General features: G+C 40.0%; 1 protein-coding gene across 2 annotated transcripts in view; it reads left to right on the top strand.

Moving 5' to 3' along the window:
* Window positions 1–5,818, top strand: part of CCNY (cyclin Y) — a 121,254-nt gene extending 115,436 nt beyond the window's left edge. For both annotated transcript variants that reach the window (XM_032182164.1, XM_032182163.1), the window contains one exon: window positions 4,751–5,818. In XM_032182164.1, coding sequence (XP_032038055.1) covers window positions 4,751–4,867 — 117 coding nt within the window. In that variant the 3' untranslated portion in view covers window positions 4,868–5,818. The remainder of the gene's footprint in view (window positions 1–4,750) is intronic.
* The last annotated feature ends 15,077 nt before the right edge of the window (window positions 5,819–20,895 follow it).

Below are 20,895 nucleotides of genomic sequence, written 5' to 3'. Positions count from 1 at the left end.
TTAGCTGCTAACTGCCTTTAACATTGGATGCCTTTAATTAAATAACAGCGTTACGCTGTAAGTTGTTTATCTGTGGATTAGAGCGAGTGTTGCATGTTTTGAAACTCTTACTGTTCCTGCAAAACAGTTTTTGTGGGGGAAACCATGCATGGGAAGATGAATTAACTTGTTTGCAGCTGTAATGGGAACAGAGGTATCTGGAAACTGGTGGAGAAACAATTGAAGCAGATTTCACTAAATTTGTATTTCTTCTTCCTAAAGATTCTTTCTAAATTTCCCAAACATTCCTAATAAGAATGTAATTTAATCTTTGTATGAAGTGTAATGTAAATTTGCATCAGGTTTTGTCTGTATTAAGGAGTCAGAGTAATAAAATATGAAAATTCATTGGGAATGTAATGAAAAGAGGTGGCTTGCTAAGATATTAGATGTTAGGTCTTGATAATTATTGCCATTGCATGTATTAAAATTAAATTAATTACTTTTTGAAGAGATCTTAATACACAGCATTTCTGAACCCTTTCAGTGAGTTATGAATGAAGGTAATGGAGGTAGCTCCTAAAACCATGGAAGAAAAAACAGAAGATGGCTGTAAATACACAGAGAATACTGGTGGTTATTCTGAACTAACTAAAGAGAATGCATATTTAAAAAGAAATGATGGAATATTTTTAAAGTAAATCCACATTATTAAAAATTCTCCCATAGTAGGGATGGTTTGTGCTGCTAGCGCGAGGTAGCAGTAAAGTAACTGCTAGCCAGGGGGAGCCTCTGCAAGGAAGAGAGTCTCTGCTGTGAAAACCCCGTGGTCTTAACCAGCTCCTTGCCTCTGCTCTGTGGCCCCAAGGAAGGGAACTCGATGGGAGCTGCCTTGTTCCCTGGTAATATTGGTTGTCATTAGTATACCCTTGGAAGTAGCTGACAGCATAATTTATTGCCTAATTCCATGAGCACAGTTAAGCATAGAGCTTGCCAAGAGTTATCAAAATGCATTTACAAAACTTTTCCAGGTCTATCATGTGCTTCTCAGCCCCAAGTTCTCTGTTTTTGAAACTGAGAGAAAAGCTGCAGGCTGTGGTTAAAGACAGCAGACTCGCAGTAAATGTATATATGCAGAGGAATGATTTGGCATGCCTGGTAAATTGAAGGGACTTTGCTCAGTTCTAAGATTTAAAGCAATTTACTGACATTTGATATCACAAAAGGTCGTGTGTAAAGAGGTGGTTATATTATAAAGCATTTTTGCTATATTTGCATTTTACAGCTGCCATAAATCTGAAGGCAAGAGTATCAGAGCTTTCATGGCAGAATCTCTGTGTTGCTATTTATCACCATGTTGATTTACCTGTGACCTAAAAAAAGGCAAGGCAAGGCTAGGAAGTACTGCTGCTTGTCAAATGGTGATGCTTGAGAAGATCCATCAGATTTGAGATGCTACGAGAGGCTTAGCCTGTGGCCTAAAAGTGTCCCGAATATACAAGTCCAACTAGTAGTAAGGAACCATTTTTGTGTCGCCCCTTTCTTTTTTTTTTTTTTTTCATTGTATGAAATCATTCAAGTTAAAAATGGCACACAGCCTTTCATTAGATCATGCAGTCTATTCACCTGCCAATGCTCCTTGTTCAGAACAGCACATCTTGCAGTGCATTTTCTCCTTGCTTCTAATTGTGTCAAATGTCAAGGTTTACTTTGCTTCTCCTGAGAAATTATTTTCTAACATGGGAGATATTTCTGCCAAGAAGATTGTCAGATATCCAACCTTAATCCGCTGTTTTGTAATTTCCTACTTGTGCACCTGGTTTTTGTCCCGTGTACTGAGCTAAATGTGACTCAGATCCTGCTCTTTTGGTAAGTCCACAAAACATGCCTACCCTATTTCTGCTTGTGATCTTAGCACTGTACTCGTTTCCAGACTAGATTTTTGTAAGAGCGTTCGTTAGTGCACTCTCAGTGTATAGGGCTGTGTTGTCTCAGCTTTTTATTATTAGGATAGTGCTTGAGGAATAACTCTTTGAACTACGTGCTGTATTTTCTTGACCCTAAAGAGGGTACCATCCTATAGATCAGACAGATAAAAAGAGGAGGGAAAGATGTAAGTTACAAGTAGAGAAGTGTCTTTATATCCCTCTGGCTTCCTGCTGTTGCAGTGGCTGATCGCAGCCCTGCATGTCACGTGTGTTCAGAACCTGTGTGTTTGTAGCTAAAAGGCAGAGGGAGAGCAAAACTCCTCTGATTTTTCTGTCAGTAGTAAAGTGATTGTTTTTCTTTTCATTCTCCATAAGTTAGGGAGAACCCCCTTCATCACAGCTTCCTGTCATTTGTATTTTTACATAGTCTATCCAGACTCAGTTTTGCCTCTCCCTGCAAAGTTGTCTCTGGATTGTGTGTTTTAGGGAGCATTGCAGCCTTCACAGCTGAGTGCATTTGTGTATTTCCAGCAGCGAAGCTAAAACCAGCACTCCTGCTTTCCTGCCCTGCACAATGATGTCCATGCAGGCAAGATTTATCCTACTGCTGCTTGTCTCCCCTGTTCCTTCTCCTCATCAGCCCCCTTGGGCAGTGACAATCTTCTCTAGATCCATGCAACTCAGTGGAGGAATTGACTTCCAGTTCTGTGTGTATATATATCATGAAGAAAATATGTTATGTGTATTTCTAGCTAATTACAGATATTACAATCAAGTCCCCCCAAACTTTCAGATAATGTAATAGTGTTGCTGTTTTTCATAATGCTTTGATTTGGTTTCATTAGAGAAAAGGTCCCTTGCACCAGTCAAAAATTAATTTCTTCTTCTGGCTTTCAAAGCAACATGTACCAGATGACAGAAAGGTGTTACAAGCTACTTGTCTTTATTTTATCTGAAAGGCAGTAGTAAATAATTACAATTTTCTGCTTTTGTCTTGTTTCTCCATATGTTCCAAGATGCTATAGTTGACTTGTCAAATAGGCTCCAAATGTCGGGTTTATGAATTGGTTGCAAATGAAGTGGCTTTAAACCGCAGTCAGTGGGCTTCATATCTACATGAGTAATCACCGGGACTGGAGTTGCCAAATATTAGGTGCCACTTCCAAGCAAAATTTCATTTTGTCTGACTGAGTGCCAGAACAGGGATTTTGCTGTGAAACAGGCAATTTTGTAGTGATTACTTTCCCTGTTTAATGCCTACGATAGCAGGCTGGTTTGGCAGCTGCAGGAAGCTGACCTCCTCCTCTGAACACCTGCTTGCCAAGCCACACCTTGGCACATCATCCCGTGATCAAGCTGTTTTCATCTGCTGGATTTAAAATCCACTTGAATTGCATAAACATTCTTAGTGCACTGAGTTCCTGGTTACATTAAATAAAATATTACTAGGAAGTTTTGAGTGAGTTAAGTTACGGTCTACAAAGCAACAGGAATATTTGTGTTACTTTATTCTGTGCTCTTCTTGAGCACTAAGAAAGTTTCAGGAATGGCCATAGCAAAAGGAAATTCAGTTTCCAACTGAAATAGTAGCAACTAGTTTCCAGGTGGTTTTCTTTCTTTGTTTTAATTTTTAATGTTTTGTGGCTGGCTGGAACAAAGCATTAGGTGAACTCGCTTGTAGAGGCATGAGTTGGGTGCTTCTGTCAAAACTGCCTCTGATCTTTGCAGCACTGTTCACTCCTACAACTTGCTGTGCTGTAGAAGTAAAAATCAAGAAAAAGCATGATGCTCGCAGTCAGGACTTTTTATTTGTATTGCCTTCTTTTATAATCAAACCCTTGTACTGTTACTGTTTGTGCCGTAGTTTTTATTAAACAAGCTATCTTAAGGTACCACTTAAAAGCATTCCAGAGTAAATACAAATACTGTTTTCCTTCATCTCATTTTCTAAGTTGGCTTGAGTACTCCTTGGAACGACCTTTCTCTGCAGCTCTGTGTGTTTAAACACCAGAGTTAATGTCCCTACTGATAGAAACCATAGCTTGCCCCAACCATATCAATGCTTAGAGTTGAGTTATGTACAGTGCATAATCTACATTTGTTTTAAACTTGGCTAAAAACAGTAGGAACTTAAAAATGTTAACTCCAGTGTAGTTTAGTAAGTCTCAAAATTTGAATTATCTTTGCATCTCTTTTTAAAAAGGTTTTTAACATTTCTGTGTATTTTGAATGCTAATAAGGTTATTCTTGATATGAGTGAAATTTCCCACAAGCAGTTTAATAGAGCCTGTTCACACAGAAATCACCGTCTCCTGCCATTAGGGTTCTTCAGAAATGCAGGAAGACATCATCTACATGAGCAAAGCAGGGCAAGTATTCTGACAGACCTTTTAAAACTGGAGGAAAACATATTTGCTAAGAGACTTTAGGAAAGAAAAAAATTAAAAGCCATTCTCTTCCCAAACTGAATATGCTGACAATTTCTGTAATTGTTCTACGAAGTTTTCTATATTTTTTCACCCATGAAGTTCTCTATTGATGTTACAGCAGTGGGTAAGTGTTGTCAGATACCTTGACTAGATTTGCAATGGTTAACCTCTAAAGAAAAGGCTTGGCATACACGTACTGAAACCTTCAAAAGCAAATATGGTGGGAAATGCAATGGCAATGTGTTGAGTATTTTAAGATTAATGAAACTAATAAGAGAATTTGTTCTTCACATGCTTCGTTTAATGAAGTACCATTTTGTAATTCTGCCTATATAGAAATCCACATTTAGTTCCCTATTACTTGTACAGCTGTGGCCACTGCAACTGAGGTTTCTTCCTTCTCTCACGTTACAGGCCATTTCCCGCTTGTGTGAAGATAAATACAAGGACTTCAGGAAATCTGCAAAGAAACGGTCAGTCAGTGCTGACAATCTGACTGTGGTTAGATGGTCGCCTGCTATTATCTCCTAACAGAGGAGACTGGAATATTCCCACGGACGTACTGTTTCATCCATCCAGTTTTTTTCGGGGTGGGTTGGGGGGAAAAAAAGAAAAAAGACTTTTGATTTTTTTATTTTTGAATCTGTCGAGCTGCCTTTACAGTGCCTCCCCATTGTGTAGCACACGAGCAAAATACCTAGCGGAAGCTGAAATGGAGAAGTCAAGTGTTTGGGATAGAAGATGGGCAACAATCTTTTTCTCACTTTCACTAACAGCTTTACCCTTTCTATGAGGAAAGAGCAAATCAGGTGCTTGGAAGAAGAAACAACAAACGAAGTAGAGGCAGACAAATATTTAAGAACTGTGCCATTTTCCAATATGCTGTACTTTGAAGAGAAATGAACCGTGTAGTCAGATGACTGTGCACTAGAGGAGTGACGTTGGAGAGTTCCATCTTAAAGGTTTCTCTTAATACCTTTCTCAGTTTTTCTTTTTGCATTCCTCATTGCTGCTTCCCAGGATAAATTCTTCCCCTTGCACAGCAGCAAACCAAGTCTGTATTAACAGTAGCACAAGCCCCTGGATAAATAGTGTTGTTTTTTTTTTCACTGCACTTTTCTCTGTAAGCTGTCTTATTAGCATTATTCTCCATAATTATTATGCATATGTTATATTTCTTGTATGCCTTTTATTGTATTTCAAAAGAGAGAACTTGACCATAGTGCTGAACCAAAAGCATGTACAGGGATCAGAAGATCGTTCGTAATTTCATGATGTGTTTTATTTATAGTATACTTGGGTGCGTGTGCCTTCCTGAGTTCTTGGAATCACTTCTTTTTCCTTAATGTAAAGATACAGTTATTAATGTATTCAGACGATGATGATGATAAGACTTGGGCCAAATCTCTGAAATTTGCAACAGATCTTGTGATCCTTTTTGCAGATTTTCATAGCATTAGAAGTTTAGCAGAATTCATTTTGAGAAAGCTTTTTTTTTTTTTTTTTTTTTTTTGTATGGCCTGACTAGTTCATTCCTTCACCTCCAGGTCCATTGTTGCAAGCAATATTCTCAATTTTTATATGTTTACTTTAAATCAAAGTGAGTCTGTTTGTATAAAATAAAAAATAATTTGAAAAAAAATGTTCCAGTGAGAAGACCTGTAGAGAGCAGAAGGAAAATCTTAAGGTATTTGTCACAAGTAGATTTTATTTTGAAGCTAAAATACAAACCCTCTTTTATTTTATTTTGTTTAGCGTAGGTGCTTTTAGAAATTAAAAATAACCGAACTGTGAACATAATTTTCAACTCTGATTATTAAGCTCTTCTGTTGCTGTTACTAGTTCCCTCTTACTGTGGCTGTTGCCCCCTTGGGACCTGTAAGAACCTTTTATAGAAAAATAATTTGTCAATATAAGCATATTCGCTTTATAGTGCCCCAGGGTGATTTTTTCCCTTTTTTTGCACAGTTCAGAAAGATACGGTTGGAAACTCTCAGTTCTCTGAAACCCTTTCTTTGCGACTACCACTGAAATGAGTGGCAACAGACGTCCCTGATTTATGCACTACTGTGGTAAACCATAACGATTCCATATTTGTTTTATTAAGCCCTATGGGCTTGTAGCAAACCTAGGGGCCCAGAGATGCACACTTCCCTTCAGTGCAATGGGAATCAGATGCCTCCAGATGGAGGGGCGCTGACAGGATTGAAGTAGTAATACCAAACAGTTTTGTGTTAACTTTCTAATGTGATTTGTGTAGTTCGAGACATGAAGGTTTTGTCCGTAAATTCTCCTGATGTCCTTTGGGCCTTTCAGATATCTAATTCTCATCATTGTTGTGCCAATGCATCAGAACTGTGAGCATCCAAGTCCATTTTCCCCTTGAACGTGGAATGTAAGGAAAGTCTTTATAACAATACGAATGCAAATCAGAGCATTTGAAACCTCTTTACAGATAATATCAAAAGTAACATTTTCAAAGCATTTGAAATTCATCCTTTATAAGCATAAATTTAGGCTTTAAAATATGTAAAATATTTTGATTTATCAACACTTTGCTAAACTATTTTCCATTAACTTGATATCAGGAATATTGGTTTTATCCATTTCTGGGTGATAGAGATATGAACTTTGGATTATGTAAAGATCTCAATGCATCTACTATAATTTTTGTGAAGTTTATTAAACTACTTTAAAGATTGTATAGTCTATTTATTGTATGTATGTACATACAGTCTGATACTTTAAAAAGTGGATTCCGTAAAACCTGGCTCAGTCTTGTTTAGACTATTGAATATCGTTTTAGCCTTGTGCACTGGACTCTACCTCTGTATAGGAGAATTTTCCATATTCTTAATTAGTACTGATTCTGTGATTAACTTGGTTATGTTTCTTGCACTAAGAATTAAAAAGAAAAAAAATCTGCTGTAAGTGTGGATTTTTTCTTTAGTTCAAACTCTGTTGTATGAATCCTCTACATTTAAATGGAGTTTTCTTTCCCTCACGGTTATAAAATAATTCATTGTTTTTTCTTCTGGTTTGTTCCAAGTTTGCCAAAAAAAATACACACATATATATATATGTATATATATAGTACCTTACAGTAAATCTGAATAAGTGTCATTTGTTTGCAAGGTACTCTATACCATGTAATTAAAAATGAATTATTATTTAGGATTTTTGCACTTAGTGTAGGTTTTTTTAAGCGTTACTGTATGGAAAATGCCATTGCAAGATTAGAGAACCACCCAGGGTGTGAGAACAAGAGGAGAACGAATTGCATTTTCATTAACAGCACAAATAAATTGTGGTTTTCATTTCAGAACCTGAAACGAAATTTGCTGTAAATGTTTTCTGGATTAAGGTTTTCATTATTGCTTTGGTCACCGGCTCAAAAGCAAAAAGGTGTAATAAACCTGTCCCTTCAAGCATCATTGTCTTAATGAATTGTTTTTTCTATGTTGAGCCAGTGGGCCATTGGTTTTGTTGCTTATGTATTGATAATTGGATAAACATTTGAAAAATGTGTCTTGTAAGGGTTTTTATTCATGCATCACTCTGTAGACCTAAGATTTTCCCCTAATTCCTCTTCCCATTTGTAGACTTATTTATATTTCAATTTATGTTTATATTTCTCTTTTTTTGGTCAGCTATTTACATCCTTTTGATGGACACCGTTCTTTGGGACCAAGAACATCAGAGTCATGTGCTATAGTACAGAAAGAAAAATGTCAAAAAGCCTTTTCCCCCTTCCACAAACCCTATCCATCTTTTTGAATGATACACATTTTCACTTGCTAAAAACATGCAGAATCCTTTCTGATAGCAGGGTAATGGGTTCTTTTTCAATAATTGTGTGTTTGGTTTTTTTTTTTTACTTTTCAGCTTTTTTTTTTTTTTTTTTTTTTTTTTGATGGTGGTGGGGTCAGCATATGTAGCTTCATTTACCTTCGCTTATTTAGCTTAGTTTGTCATGTAAACTAAACACAGGATGGGAGAACTGTTTATGTATTTATGGAGTCTTAGTTCAGACTTTGTTTTTTAACACCTCTTTCTCTATTTCCCAGCTTTGTTAATGCCAGAAACCTCAGATACAAGCTAAAGATTAGAAGTAGCAAAAGCCTCATCAGAAAAGGGTGATCGTGTATTGGTGGCAGATGACAAAATGACATCTGGTAGTGTTGGCTGTGTATAAATATAGCAGAATGTGGGAGGGGATAGAAGAATTGAAATAACAGAGCAGAAACAAAAAACAAACAAACAAAAACCCCAAAGCCTTAACAGCTGAAGCAACAAATTATTTACAGCCATTCTTTGTTGGTAATGAGCATTTCATTTTCCAGTGGCATGTTTAAACTGCTAATTGAAATGCTGTGCATCCACTGCAGGCTCATATAGTGCTCCGCTTCTGTGGGGTATTTATGAAGAATTTACTTGACCTAGCTTTCAGCAATTCCTCACTACTGTTGCAAACACACATCTATAAGCTGATTTTTATTTATTTTTATAGCTTGAATCTGTAGGTCTTCCTACTTCTGCAGTGGAGTGTCTACTTAGTGTCTCTGACAGGTTCTGAGAAAACATCTCAAAAGTAAACACAAGCATATCTGTGTGCATGTGACCTAGATCTTCGTGGAAAATGTTAGTATCAGCACCTAAAGTGTGCAGTAAGTATCCTGCTGCTGCTTGTTTTTTTTTTTTTTTTTTTTTTTTTCTCCTTGCCAACTGAACTGCAGCCTGAGGAAACCACAGAAGTGATGAGAGGTAGAGTTGCAGTAGACTACTACAGGTACACATTGCAACCACTGGTAGGAGAAGATGCTTTAAAAAAGGAAGCAAGGTTAAAAAGAAAAGCTGATGATGATAACGATAGTTTTACAGTGTATGCTTTTCTGAGCCCTGTTTTTAAGAATCTCGAAGAAGTGACTGGTGAATCCCAGAAGCACAGCTTGAAAATGACTGAATGTGTTAGCCAAGAAAGAAAGGCTTGGCTTTCTTTGGTCTGGGCTTTCTTCTGTGGTCTGGGCTTAGGTCATCAGGCACTCCCATTAAAAAAAGAAGTGACCAGGAGGCAGATTCAAGAAAGGCAGGGGACAGCAGCACAAATAGGCTCTTTTCTTGTATTCCTTTTAGACTGCTTGGTCTGATGCAATTTGATGCCTAGATAAAAGGAGAGTGCCTGTTTTTGTGCCTCTTACAGCATGTGTAATATGTTTCAGCAATATTGGGGCAACTGGTATTAGCTGGAGACACGCGCTGGTGAATATATGTTCAGGAAGCTGCTTGGTCTTGTTATAGGTGACCGTATACCTGGGTTTTCCCATATGAGTTGTCCAGAATCTCTACAGACTTTGTAAAGCTCACTCAAGGCTCTGGGCAGTATCTTTTGTGAAGATGTCAATGGTCTCCACAGTTTGAGAGCAGAACATAATAAAATGTCAAAAATTGTATTTGTCCAACTTCCTGGCTTTCTCAAGGTACCTATGTAATCTAGTTCATGAACACTTTTTTCTTGTGTCTCTGGGACGTAGATCGGGGTGCTGCAGTAACCACTGCAATAAAGCTTTGTAGCTACAAGGCCCGGCACTGCTGCCCTCTCGGGAGTCCCTGGCAGTGAGGCACCTTCTGAGGACGTGACACTGAGTGCTCCACTAAACTGGGCACTGGAATGAAGCACCTTTGTGTAAGAGATTCTGCAGCACACTGGGAGTCTAAAGCTAATTCTTCTCTATCTGTGTGTTTTCTTGCTTCATTGCCTCCTGGTTTTCATGCCCCTTTATTTTAAACATTAGTACAAATTATTCTCCATGGAAACAGTATCTTGGGAATTGGCAGATGTGATGCACTTGCTACCTTATATTTAAACAATACAGGTGATCCTGTGACCAATACTTCTGTTTCATGTCTTTCAGGCAAACTACGCATTCTTCTGTGGAAACAGGAGAGGTCAAAAAGATGGAGATGGGAGTGCTAGAAGTGTTAGGAGGCAGAAATAGGTGTGGGCAGTTTTAAAATGATCTAAGAAATACAGATGGGCAAATTTATTTGTATCTTCTACAGTGCTGATACCACAAGGTATTAATGATACTTTAACTTGATAAATTTCTCACACAAGGAGTTCAAGGGGTAAAATTGTCTCCCTTAAAATGCACAGGATATGCAGATTGTATTTCCACAAATCCTAGGAGGAGGAAGACCACGTTAGACTAAGAAAAATGGCATGGCCATAAGAAAAATGACATGTATCTACACCTAATGATCTTGAATATTTTGCTTTAAAATTGTAGCATTACCTTGGTGTTGGTGCTGACGTGCAACCTGCCACTGTTAGGAAGGTGTTGGTAGTACCAATCTTGCCTGGGATATTGCATCCTGTACCTCTTGAGGCCTTAAAGTAAAGGTAATCCTGTGGATACTTCGTCATGTACTAGAATATAATCAAGAATGTTTGGAACTAGACTTTAAAAAACAATGCAGAGTAGTTCCTGTTAAAAACAAAAGTTGCTGTGGATAATTCATCAGTGCTGTGGGGTGTCATCACTATAAGCATTGTGTGAAGGGAGGGGTAAAGAAAGTCTCCTGTTTGCAACACTGCTCAATAGATGACAATGACACTTTTGAAATCACGGGGTGGGAGGGTAAGGAGAATTACACAGCCTCTCCTTGCCCCTCCACCCCCATCCTTTTTTTGTAGTTACAGTAATTCTGCATTAGCATTATCGTACTTGTGAGCAGAGATGGGAAATTGTTACTTCGTATGTAGGCACTGAAAAAGAGCAAGAATGATTTAAAAATCTAAATCACCACTGGCATTCATAACTTAAATATTTAACTTATGACTGCCAATAAGTATGCACCTTATATTTTACCACAGGAATGCCTCCACGGTTTGCTTGTATAATGGTGCTTTACAGGGTACAGATATTAAATCTGTCCTCAAATAAACTAGAGGGATGATTTGTGCATCCTAGGAAAATAGTTGGTTATATCTTCAACATTTTTGAAAACGCTCTGGTAGAAGTCTTCCAGATCTGCTTGTATTTAATGCTTCGGATCAATGATTTCTTCAGCTGGACAGAAATAAATGCAGTTTAAAAAAGTTTAAAGCAGTGGTGTTGACTTCATGCAGAGAAATTAGGTTGGCGGGTCTGGCACCCTGACACTGAGCCTGAATGCTGGAGCCAGCAAACTTGTCATCCTGCTTCTTCTGCATCCCCATTTAATGGCGAATCCACTGCTGAATCCCACTGACAACATGTGCAGTGTTTCTGAACAGTGAGAAAGCTAGACTATGAAATCATAGCTTTTCTTTGGTGGCCTGTCACTGCAGTACACCAGAAGGTCTTGTATTCTGCTCAGCTCCCCTGGCAGGTGTCAGAAGGAGGTAGTTCTGCTCCTCCAAGCACGCAGACGGTCAGTGCGCACTGGCCAGGTCTGCATATTTGGATCTCTGGTCCCAGCTGCAACAGCTTAGCTTCTGCACAGGAATTTCCTTAGGAAAAAGAAACCAGTGCAAAAAAAATCGCAAATCTCCTATGAAATACATGGATTCCAAACAACCATCTAATTTTCCCATTTCAGATTTTTTTATATTTTTAATTCCAGGCATAAGCTGAATTCTTGACAATTTCAGTGTGTGTGTGTGAGCATCTATTTTTGATATTAATTGCATTAGAGAAGTAATTTGCATAGCAGTTGGTAATATAAAAAGCATTATTTTAAGTGTCATCTGAACCTGTTGTTTGCTTCCCTGGAGAACGCACTTGTCTGGACTCTTCAGCTTACTAAAAATAGGTAAACAGAGTGATACAAGAGCCTATTTTTTGGATCTGTCCCCTTTGTAACACAATCAGTAAATTTTTACAAATTACATTATGCACAGTAAGCTTCAGAGGACTTGGGGGGTGGGAGGGACAGAAAACTGAAATTTTAATTTCTTCAGCAGACTGTGTTATTGGTTAGTTTTCCTCAGCGTTTTTTCTTCAGTTTGTTTCCACTGCGGAACATGTTCTATTCTCCTGACTTCAGTCCTTTGGGATTAGCACAAATACCCCCACAGCCCCATCAACCCTTTCTAAGCCTCATGGTGCCCTCATGAAGAAGCCGGGCTGAAGTGTGACATGAAGGCGAGTGGGGCAAGGGGAAGCCCATGGGCTCCACTCCAGCATCTGGGCCCTGGCAGCTGAGGGAGAGGCCAAGCTGTCCACGATCACCAAAACAAAAATCCCTCCCAGCTCCCTCTCTTGGGCGTTGAAAACATCCAGTTCTGCAGATCTGCCCTGTTTGTGTTAGTACATGAAGTGCTTAGAAGAAATGGCTTCATTACACAGCCCTGGTGCGCCTCAGGCCTAGCCCGGATTTGCGGCTGTTTCTCTCCGTTGTGGTACAGAGGCCCCGCCATGCCCTGTTCTGTGTAGGACAGGCTCTCAAGGTGCCCAAAGCCTTCGGGTGAGGGTCATGGTGGTTTCACACAGACCTGAGCTGCTCTCCTGCTCCTGCAGCTGCTCTCCGTGCTGGCAGCAATGCTTGTCTTACTGCCAGATCACAGAGATCGCTGTTAACTTTGAATTCAGAGATTACACTGGGAATTATGAAACCTTTCACATTTTGGATCAAAGCACGCTGGCTAGCAACCCTGCTTTCTTCAGTTTATTTATCCATGTGTACTTTCACACAGCACTTTCAGTGGTTTTGTGCCTTAAACCAGCAGCAGTGCGGGGTCTGCGGTGTCCTGTCAGGTACGGGCATGCCACCACCCCCTGCCCAGGTGCCTGAAGCGCAGGGGTTGTGTGAAGCTGGGGCTGTTGCAAACTCGTGCTTACTTCTCCAACATTAGAGGAGTTGAAACCTCTAAATCTTGGGGAGGCATCACATAGTCACTGAAAGCAGGAAGAGTAAGAGGGGCAAGGTACCTGAAGTGAAAATTACCGTTCCCTGCTTCTGGCAGTTCAGGGCGGGAGTTCCTGCAGATCACTCTTCCAACAGAAGTTTTTCCAATACACAAAATAAGAGTCTAGGGGGCTTCTGACATAAAGCTCTAAATAGAGCAAAGTCCATGTGTAGGTACCCATAGCATTTATCAGCAAATAAAAAAACTGTAATCCTCCCCAACTGCCTTCAGCATGTGGAAACAGTCAATGCCTTGCTGCAGGGGAATGCAGCTTTCATGTGGCCTGAAGGACTCAGGCTGATCTTCAAATAAAAGTTACTGTAACCTTTCAAAGCTTTATATTTTTGAGGTTAAATGAGCTTGCTCATTGAGGTAAAGGTTAATTGTCTAGATATAAACAACTGTGACATAACTTCATTTGTCATGTGCATAAGAGAATACAGTTATATTCAGGAATGCAGACGTTTGGTAATTTATAAGTTTGGTTTCCCAGAAATGAAAACATCATGGACAAGTTGAGTGGGTTAAAGTATTTCACTGCTCTTTCCTTTCAGATATTTCATGGTTCTTTTTGGATGCCCTAAACAGTTTTTTCCTATGATGGGAATTGAAGGCAGCAAAAAGAGAAAACAGCAAAATGTAACAACTTGGGGAAAAACTGGGGGGGGGGGGAACAGTGGAGAACTTTAATAGTATGAGCAGTTATGAGGCACAATGCAGTTCATGAAGGAATATGTTCACAAATATCTACGGTCAGTTAAAAGAACTAATGTAATCTTTAAACATGTCAGAAACACATTAATTTGTAGCAATTTTGTAGACGAGTATTAGGCTGAAAAGGCAAAGTATCTGTCACAGAGCAGGCAGAAGGCTGCAGTTAATAGTTCTGCTTTGTCTGTATTCCTGCCTTGCTGTAGTGATGAAACTTCAGTTCTATTACCAGTTCCAAAAGAATTTTCACTGGAAGCTGTTTCATATCTTCAAGTGGGCAAAATCACTTTACCCAGCCAAGCAGAAAGGATTTGCAGAGGCGAGACTTGGTTCAGTGGAGATGCTTCTCAGGCTTGGCAGGCAACAGGGCATAGCAAAGCACATCTGGGGACATGAGCCTGCATTTGTGCAGGGCACAGCTAATGGAAGTACCCTGCAAGTGATGGGTGAGTAAAGGCAGGTAATTGGTAGTGCCTTCTGCTTCATGGAAAATAGGTTGTCGAACTAGCATTTAAAAAACATGAAATGCATTATTAGTATAGATGCTAGAGAAAGACTCCTTTACACACCTTTATGGGCAAGACTACTGGTATACTCTTAAATGATATTATTTTTGTTTGCAATATACTTTTAAAAATGCTATAGCCTAGGCCATGTCTGCAGAAGCTGTAATGTTTCTTGGTCTCATCCTGTAGCATGGAATAGCTACATGTCCTACAACAGGACATGAAGAATCCCTCTTTTCCGCTCAGCTCTCCAATAACCAGCTAATGGGAAATTTCTGCAGCAAGCTTTGATCATTAGAGCTTTGATAGCTAAAAGCTGAAAACCTGCTAGCAGTAAAAGTGGCTGCTACCAGCGCGAAGCCACCAGTCACACATGCTAGATCAGGCTGGTGCCATGGCAGGCTGGATGCAAGAATGGGAAGGGCTGCATTTCATCTCCCCCACCTAAATGGGACCTGAGGCAGGACTCTCATCAACCCTTTTATCCACTCATGGCACAGTGTCCCTTGCTGCCAAAATCTCCTTATTGCTGCGGTCTGTTTTGGGAATGGGCATCCTGCTGAGAAATCCACTCTTGGTGATTCTTGTCTGTTGTCTTTTGCTCTCTAAAATAACAGAATAAATAATTTATGATTCATGTTGCCCTTTTGGGGTTATGGTAGGGGTTTAAATGAGAATCAGATATGGAATTCCTATTAATTTTATCAAGAACCAAGCCATCATACTGAGGTATATGATGTTTTTCTCTTCAAAAGAGAAAATCCTGGTTGATATAATGCATTAAGTATGAATGCTATCCCAGTTTAACAGGGGAATTCCTCATGTCCTGCCCAGAGTGTTCAGAGCTCATTAGCAATGATTATTAACAAGGCTCTTTGGGAGAAAACAAAACAGAAACCATGGAAACAGCAGGCAGCTAGCAAGGTAGGTGTTTATTGTAAAGCATAGGTTCGGGGAGGACAAATTCACATCCTGAACTGGTCTCTATTTTTTTTTTTTTCCCAATATTGTGGTGGTTGGCCTAGATACGGTTTGTTTAAAATACTTTCTACAAGGCCACTTTGAACTTTAATAAGCAGACTATTAGCTGGTCACAGAGTAAGGTCAAAAGAAGACAGAGTGAAATCAAGATCAGGTTCAAAAACTCCTTTATGCATTGCCCTTGAAATGCTTTCCTATGGCTAGATGTACATAGCTAATGTGAGGATCCCGACAGTGATTCAAGAAATCTATTATTATTTTCCAAATAAGATGTGAATAACAATTAAGAAAAATATTAGAATTTTCCTTCATGATTTTTAAAGCACATCTGGAGATCAAAGGCTCTCACTGTGAAACAATGTGATAAATGTACATGTTCATTTTAGGCAGAAAAACTCTTTTGGAGAAGGTTTTTATTATGGGCCAGATACAACTTATTGGTGATTTAAAGTCATATTTTTAAGATGTAGATAAAATTTAAAAGAATGTACCTTTTGACTTCAGCACAGGAATTAATTTAATTTGGAAAAGACATTTCTTCACATGCAATCAGAAATCCCCACTCAGTACTGCCTGCAGTAATTCCTGAGATTTAAACTATACGTGAATCAGAGGGAAAAACATCACCTCTCTCATTCCAGCTCTCCTTCTTCATTTTTGTGCTGGTGTAGCCTTTTCCCTATGGTGTCTGATGCTTGGTTTCTGTGCCTGGTTTCAGTGACTAAGTACTTACATTCATCTGTCCATAGTGAAAGAAAAAGCAGTTTGAGTGTTCAATAATGCAGACAACAGTATGGGTTTTGTTCCTTAAAATGATTGGCCATGAAATACAAGAAGGTGTAAAGAGCTCCTATTTTAATTCCACAGTGGCTGCCTGTATGTTGAATCTGATATGATGGATTTATTTACTGATATCCAGAACCAACACAATAGCCCCTTCTGCTGTGCCTGTTGAAAACCATGATCTATTTGGTCTCTGTAATGTTCATACTGAGAAGCAGTACTATGTAAGTACTAAATTAAAAGTATACCCAGCCAAAGATATTTTTGCCATTATTTACTTACATGTATTATGAAACCTCTTTCCCAATTAGTTATGGCATTTTTCTTACTTTAACAATTTCCACAATATCAGTGCACCATACTTTAAAATAGTACAAACAACTTCATTTGCAAACAACATCAAAGCTAGGCAACACAAATAACAGGAGTAAGTGACTATCTGGTATCTTCAGCTGTATACTGATGCCACTCCTGTTATGAGGTCTGTGTGACTGCCGGGGCCTCAGTCCTTCTCAAAGAGGACCTCTGCAGGACACCTTCCAGGACAGAGGTCTCTCTCTCCCATTGACTACCCACTCCAGGCTGCACTTCTACTGTCATGTGAAGGCCTCTCCCACAGCTTCTCAACACCTCCATTGTTCATGGTTACTTTTCATCATCTGTCTTTTGTTGGAAGTGCAAAGGGCTGGTTTCTGTTCAGTGATCTCTCTGCCAGTGGAAGTTCAGAGTGTGATGCTGCTTTGTGCAAACCGTTTCTGCTGTCACCGTCACTAGGCTAGTACAGGGGAGGAGTAGGTACTAACATAGGAGTAGGTAGTAACATAGGAGTAGGTAGTACGTAATTTTTTTAATTAACAAAATTTTCATCGCACTATTATCAAGGTGCAGCAAAGTATTACCTGAGGGCCCACCCAATCTGAAATGTCCCTTCTTCTGCCTTTCGTCTGCCTTAGCACTGATAGGTTTGGAGCTGCCTGAGCAAAGAACTCAGCCTCTGATTAAGGTCAGGTGTTGGGTACCAATGCCATCACCAGCTTCAGCATAAAACTTGGGATTCCAAGACTTTCCAGACCTTTGGATGTCCATTTGCTCTGCACAAAAATGTAGGTATAAAACTTGGTGTCAAGTGTTACATGCAAAATTTAATAAAAATAAATAGCTGGAACTTCTCATACATTAGACTTTTTGTGTGTGTTACAGCACAGCAAATTTCAATAATGACATGTACTGGTATAGTTACTTATTTCAGTAGGAGTTTAGCAGATATTAATAATGTGCTTTTGGAAACCCCATGGACTCACTTTGAACTTATACTACTTCATAAAATTAAATACTTTTGAAGAAATTGGCCCTGAGCTTCTGAATGAGAATGTACTTCCCATTACTTAATTTCCCTTTAGATCGGTCTTGAAATGTTTAAAGTTAAGTTCTTGGCTGAATATCATTGACTTTGCTGAACCAAAGCCTAAAGGCGAGCTGTTTTTTCCATTTGTTCTCATCTTAGAAGCAGATTTCCTTTAGGAAGATCTCCTGTAAAACATGTCCTGAACCTTCAAATATTTATTGTAAGGGGATCTGTTTGAGGCAAAGTAAGACTTAGAATAATCTAATTCCTTGAGAGTATGCAGTAAAATACTATTGGTTTAGATTTACTAAATTAGTAGAGGAAGAGGGAGGCAAAAAAACATACACAAGACACTGCAGGCACAAGACCTCAGTATCAAAGATGGGTAAGGAGTGGAAGTTACCAAACTCAAGTGCCATCAATATGAGCAGTTAAAGAAGAGCTGAATTTGTCTGTTCTAGATGTCCTGCTGGACTTTTTCACCCACATATACTTATGGATTTGTGTATATGACATTACATCTGTGTGTGTATCTCCTTCCTGAAGGTAGACAGAAGGGGAAGAGGGACATGTTCACAGAATCAGAGAATGTCTTGTGTTGGAAGGGACCCTAAAGACCGTCTAATTAAAAACCACTGCCGTAGGCAGGGACACCTCCCACTAGGTCAGGTTGCGCAGGGCCCCATCCAACCTGGCCTTGAACACCTCCAGGGATGGGGCATCCACAGCTTCTCTGGACAACCTGTGCCAGTGCCTCACCACCCTCATTGTAAAGAATTACATCCTAGTATCTAAACTAAATCTCCCCTCTTTTACTTTAAAGCCATCACTACTTGTCCTCTCACTACACCCCCTGACAACGGGTCCCTCCCCAGCTTTTCTGTAGGCCCATTTAGGTACTGGAAGCCACTGTAAGATCTCCCTGGGGCCTTCTCTGCTCCAGGCTGAACAACCCCAACTCCCTCAGTCTGTCTGCACAGCAGAGGTGCTCCAGCCCTCTGATCACCCTCATGGCCCTCACTCGGACAGGCCCCAGGGCTGAAGGCAGTACTCCAGGTGGGGTCTCAAGAGAGTGGAGTAGAGGGAGAGAAAGAATCTGAAAGTTTCCTAAAAGCCCTTTTGAATGAAGGCAGCTCTGGGGACTGCTGGGTTGTAGGCCGAATGATGGGGAATGTTGTTTAAGCTCCCCTTTAATTGTTCTTGATGGAAAAGATTTACTGCACCCTTGCCTCAGTGTGCATAGTCTCCATGGCCCTAATTCCTGGGTTACAATGTCCTTGCTTGCTAAATGTTTGCACAGCAATGACATCTGTTTTGCTGAGAGGCTGCCTTGAGAGTGTGCTGCTTGCAGTGAGTCTCTGAGTGACGCACAGCCAGAGCTCGGGGCAGTGTGTGCAGCACCACATCACCTCTGCCTGCGACAGGCGAGGGCTTCCCACGCTGTGCCTGCTCCTTCGCTGTGCATACGCTGTAGTAGGGTTTTACACATGTTACATGATTACTTTCAAGTTTGTCTGACAGGTTTATATGTATACATATGCACTACGTACCTTAAAAAAAAAAAAAAAGTAAAATTCTGGACAACTTTTCTCTCTATTTGTTTGCTGTTATCCTTCATGACTACCTTGTTTTCCTCCTCTCACTCTTCTGCTGTATTTTCCTAATTCTATAAAATAAGGACATCAAGACTAATTGCCTTAATTTTAATGTTGTTTAATGTCCTTTCTGAATAGATTATTTTTTCACTTGAATGCGCAGTTCACTCTCTGAAGTAAACTGCAAATTTACTGTAGAAAGTAAATAATGTTTGCTACTTTGAAATTAAATTCTACGTAGATTTTTAAATTAGTCTTTAAAATATTAGATATGCATCTGTAATTCTTCTTTCTTAAACAATAGCCTGTCAAATGCCCTGGATTGAAATGCCAGCTCCCCTTCTGTACTAGGGAAGCTGTTACACTGACCCATTTTTGCCTTAATTTTAATTAAATTGGCACAAGGAGGTAGCATTATTGCTGGCAGATGTGCTACAGAGTGCAATCTCCTGTAATAGCTCCCACTGCACTACACTTGCATGTTGTTAGTGTAGGTGTGGACTGGGTAGGACAGATGTGGTTGTGACTTCAGAATTTTAGAGGAATGGTACAAGCTTCTGTGGGGTTAGCTTCAGGTGACTCTGATTTGCTCCTGGGCCCATGATTTGTTGCATTACTTTGCATCACTCTGAATGTCATTCTGAACCAAGGACCAAGTGAAGGGTCATTGTTGAACTTTTGTGCCAAAGAATCCAGGGTTCAGCCTGGGAACCTGACACAGGTCCATAGTGAAATGCAATTCCAGTAGTTCAGAAAGTTCTAGTGGGTCACACACAATGACAGAGTCATATCTGTGAATTTTTGCAGGGTCAAGCCCTGGACTTGTGGTAAGGGGTTAGAAATGTAGACAGCAGTTGTGGATGCTTAAATAGATTTAGTTGCATCTTCTTATGTTTCATTGTTGGTTTCTGAAAGCAAAAGCTTTCCTGTGACTTTTAAAGACCTCTTCTAAAATCAGGCACACTGAGCTACAACTAGTGTTTGAAGTTTAGCTTTACACAAAGCCGTGTCAGTGTTTTCTACCTGTCTCTCCTATCTAAGTAGAATGAGCCGTAACTGAAATTTATTACAGCCTGGGAACAGTTTTGTGAGATGCTAGTACTGGAGTGTGTCTGGAGGGATGGGGCTGTGCACCATGTGCCTGTCCTCTGTCATGGGTGGTGGTGCCATGCCAGCTGGTGGTACTGCAGAGCTGACGTCCCTGTGCTACTAGAGGGATTGCACAGCTATGGAGAAAACATTGCTGTTTTTGAGGAAGTGGACATCTGTGTGTAAGTGCAGTCCTGGTGCAGTTGTTGCTCATCCCCTTGGCTGCTTCTGCTGGCCCTTGCTGGTGCACCCCAACCAGCCCCAGAGAGGGCCCATAGTTCATTCGGACCAGAGAGCACATCTGCCAGAGGAGATCAAGTGGATTAACACACAGGGAAGCATTGACCTTCCTCAAATACTCCACTAACAGCCAGAGAAGGTGCAGGGTGGGTGTATCAGACATCCTGGTGCTTTTTCAGAGTTCTCAGAGGTACTGGCTACTGATACATGAGTGGATTTGTCACTGCAATGCCTCTGAGAGCCATACCCTGACGTTGGCTATGGTTATGTCCCCTGTTTTTCTTTGACAGCCTGCCCCAGGTCTCCTTGTTTCACCACCCTTCCCTTCTGGAGTGAAACCAGTGACTGACACAGTCTGCGGCTGATCAGAAACCCTTTAATAAACCAAAACCTTCATTTGTGGTCACCTGGAGGCTACA

This window comes from Aythya fuligula, chromosome 2 (assembly GCF_009819795.1).
Source record: "Aythya fuligula isolate bAytFul2 chromosome 2, bAytFul2.pri, whole genome shotgun sequence".
Taxonomy (NCBI): domain Eukaryota; kingdom Metazoa; phylum Chordata; class Aves; order Anseriformes; family Anatidae; genus Aythya; species Aythya fuligula.
This window is presented reverse-complemented; position numbering and strand designations above follow the sequence as displayed.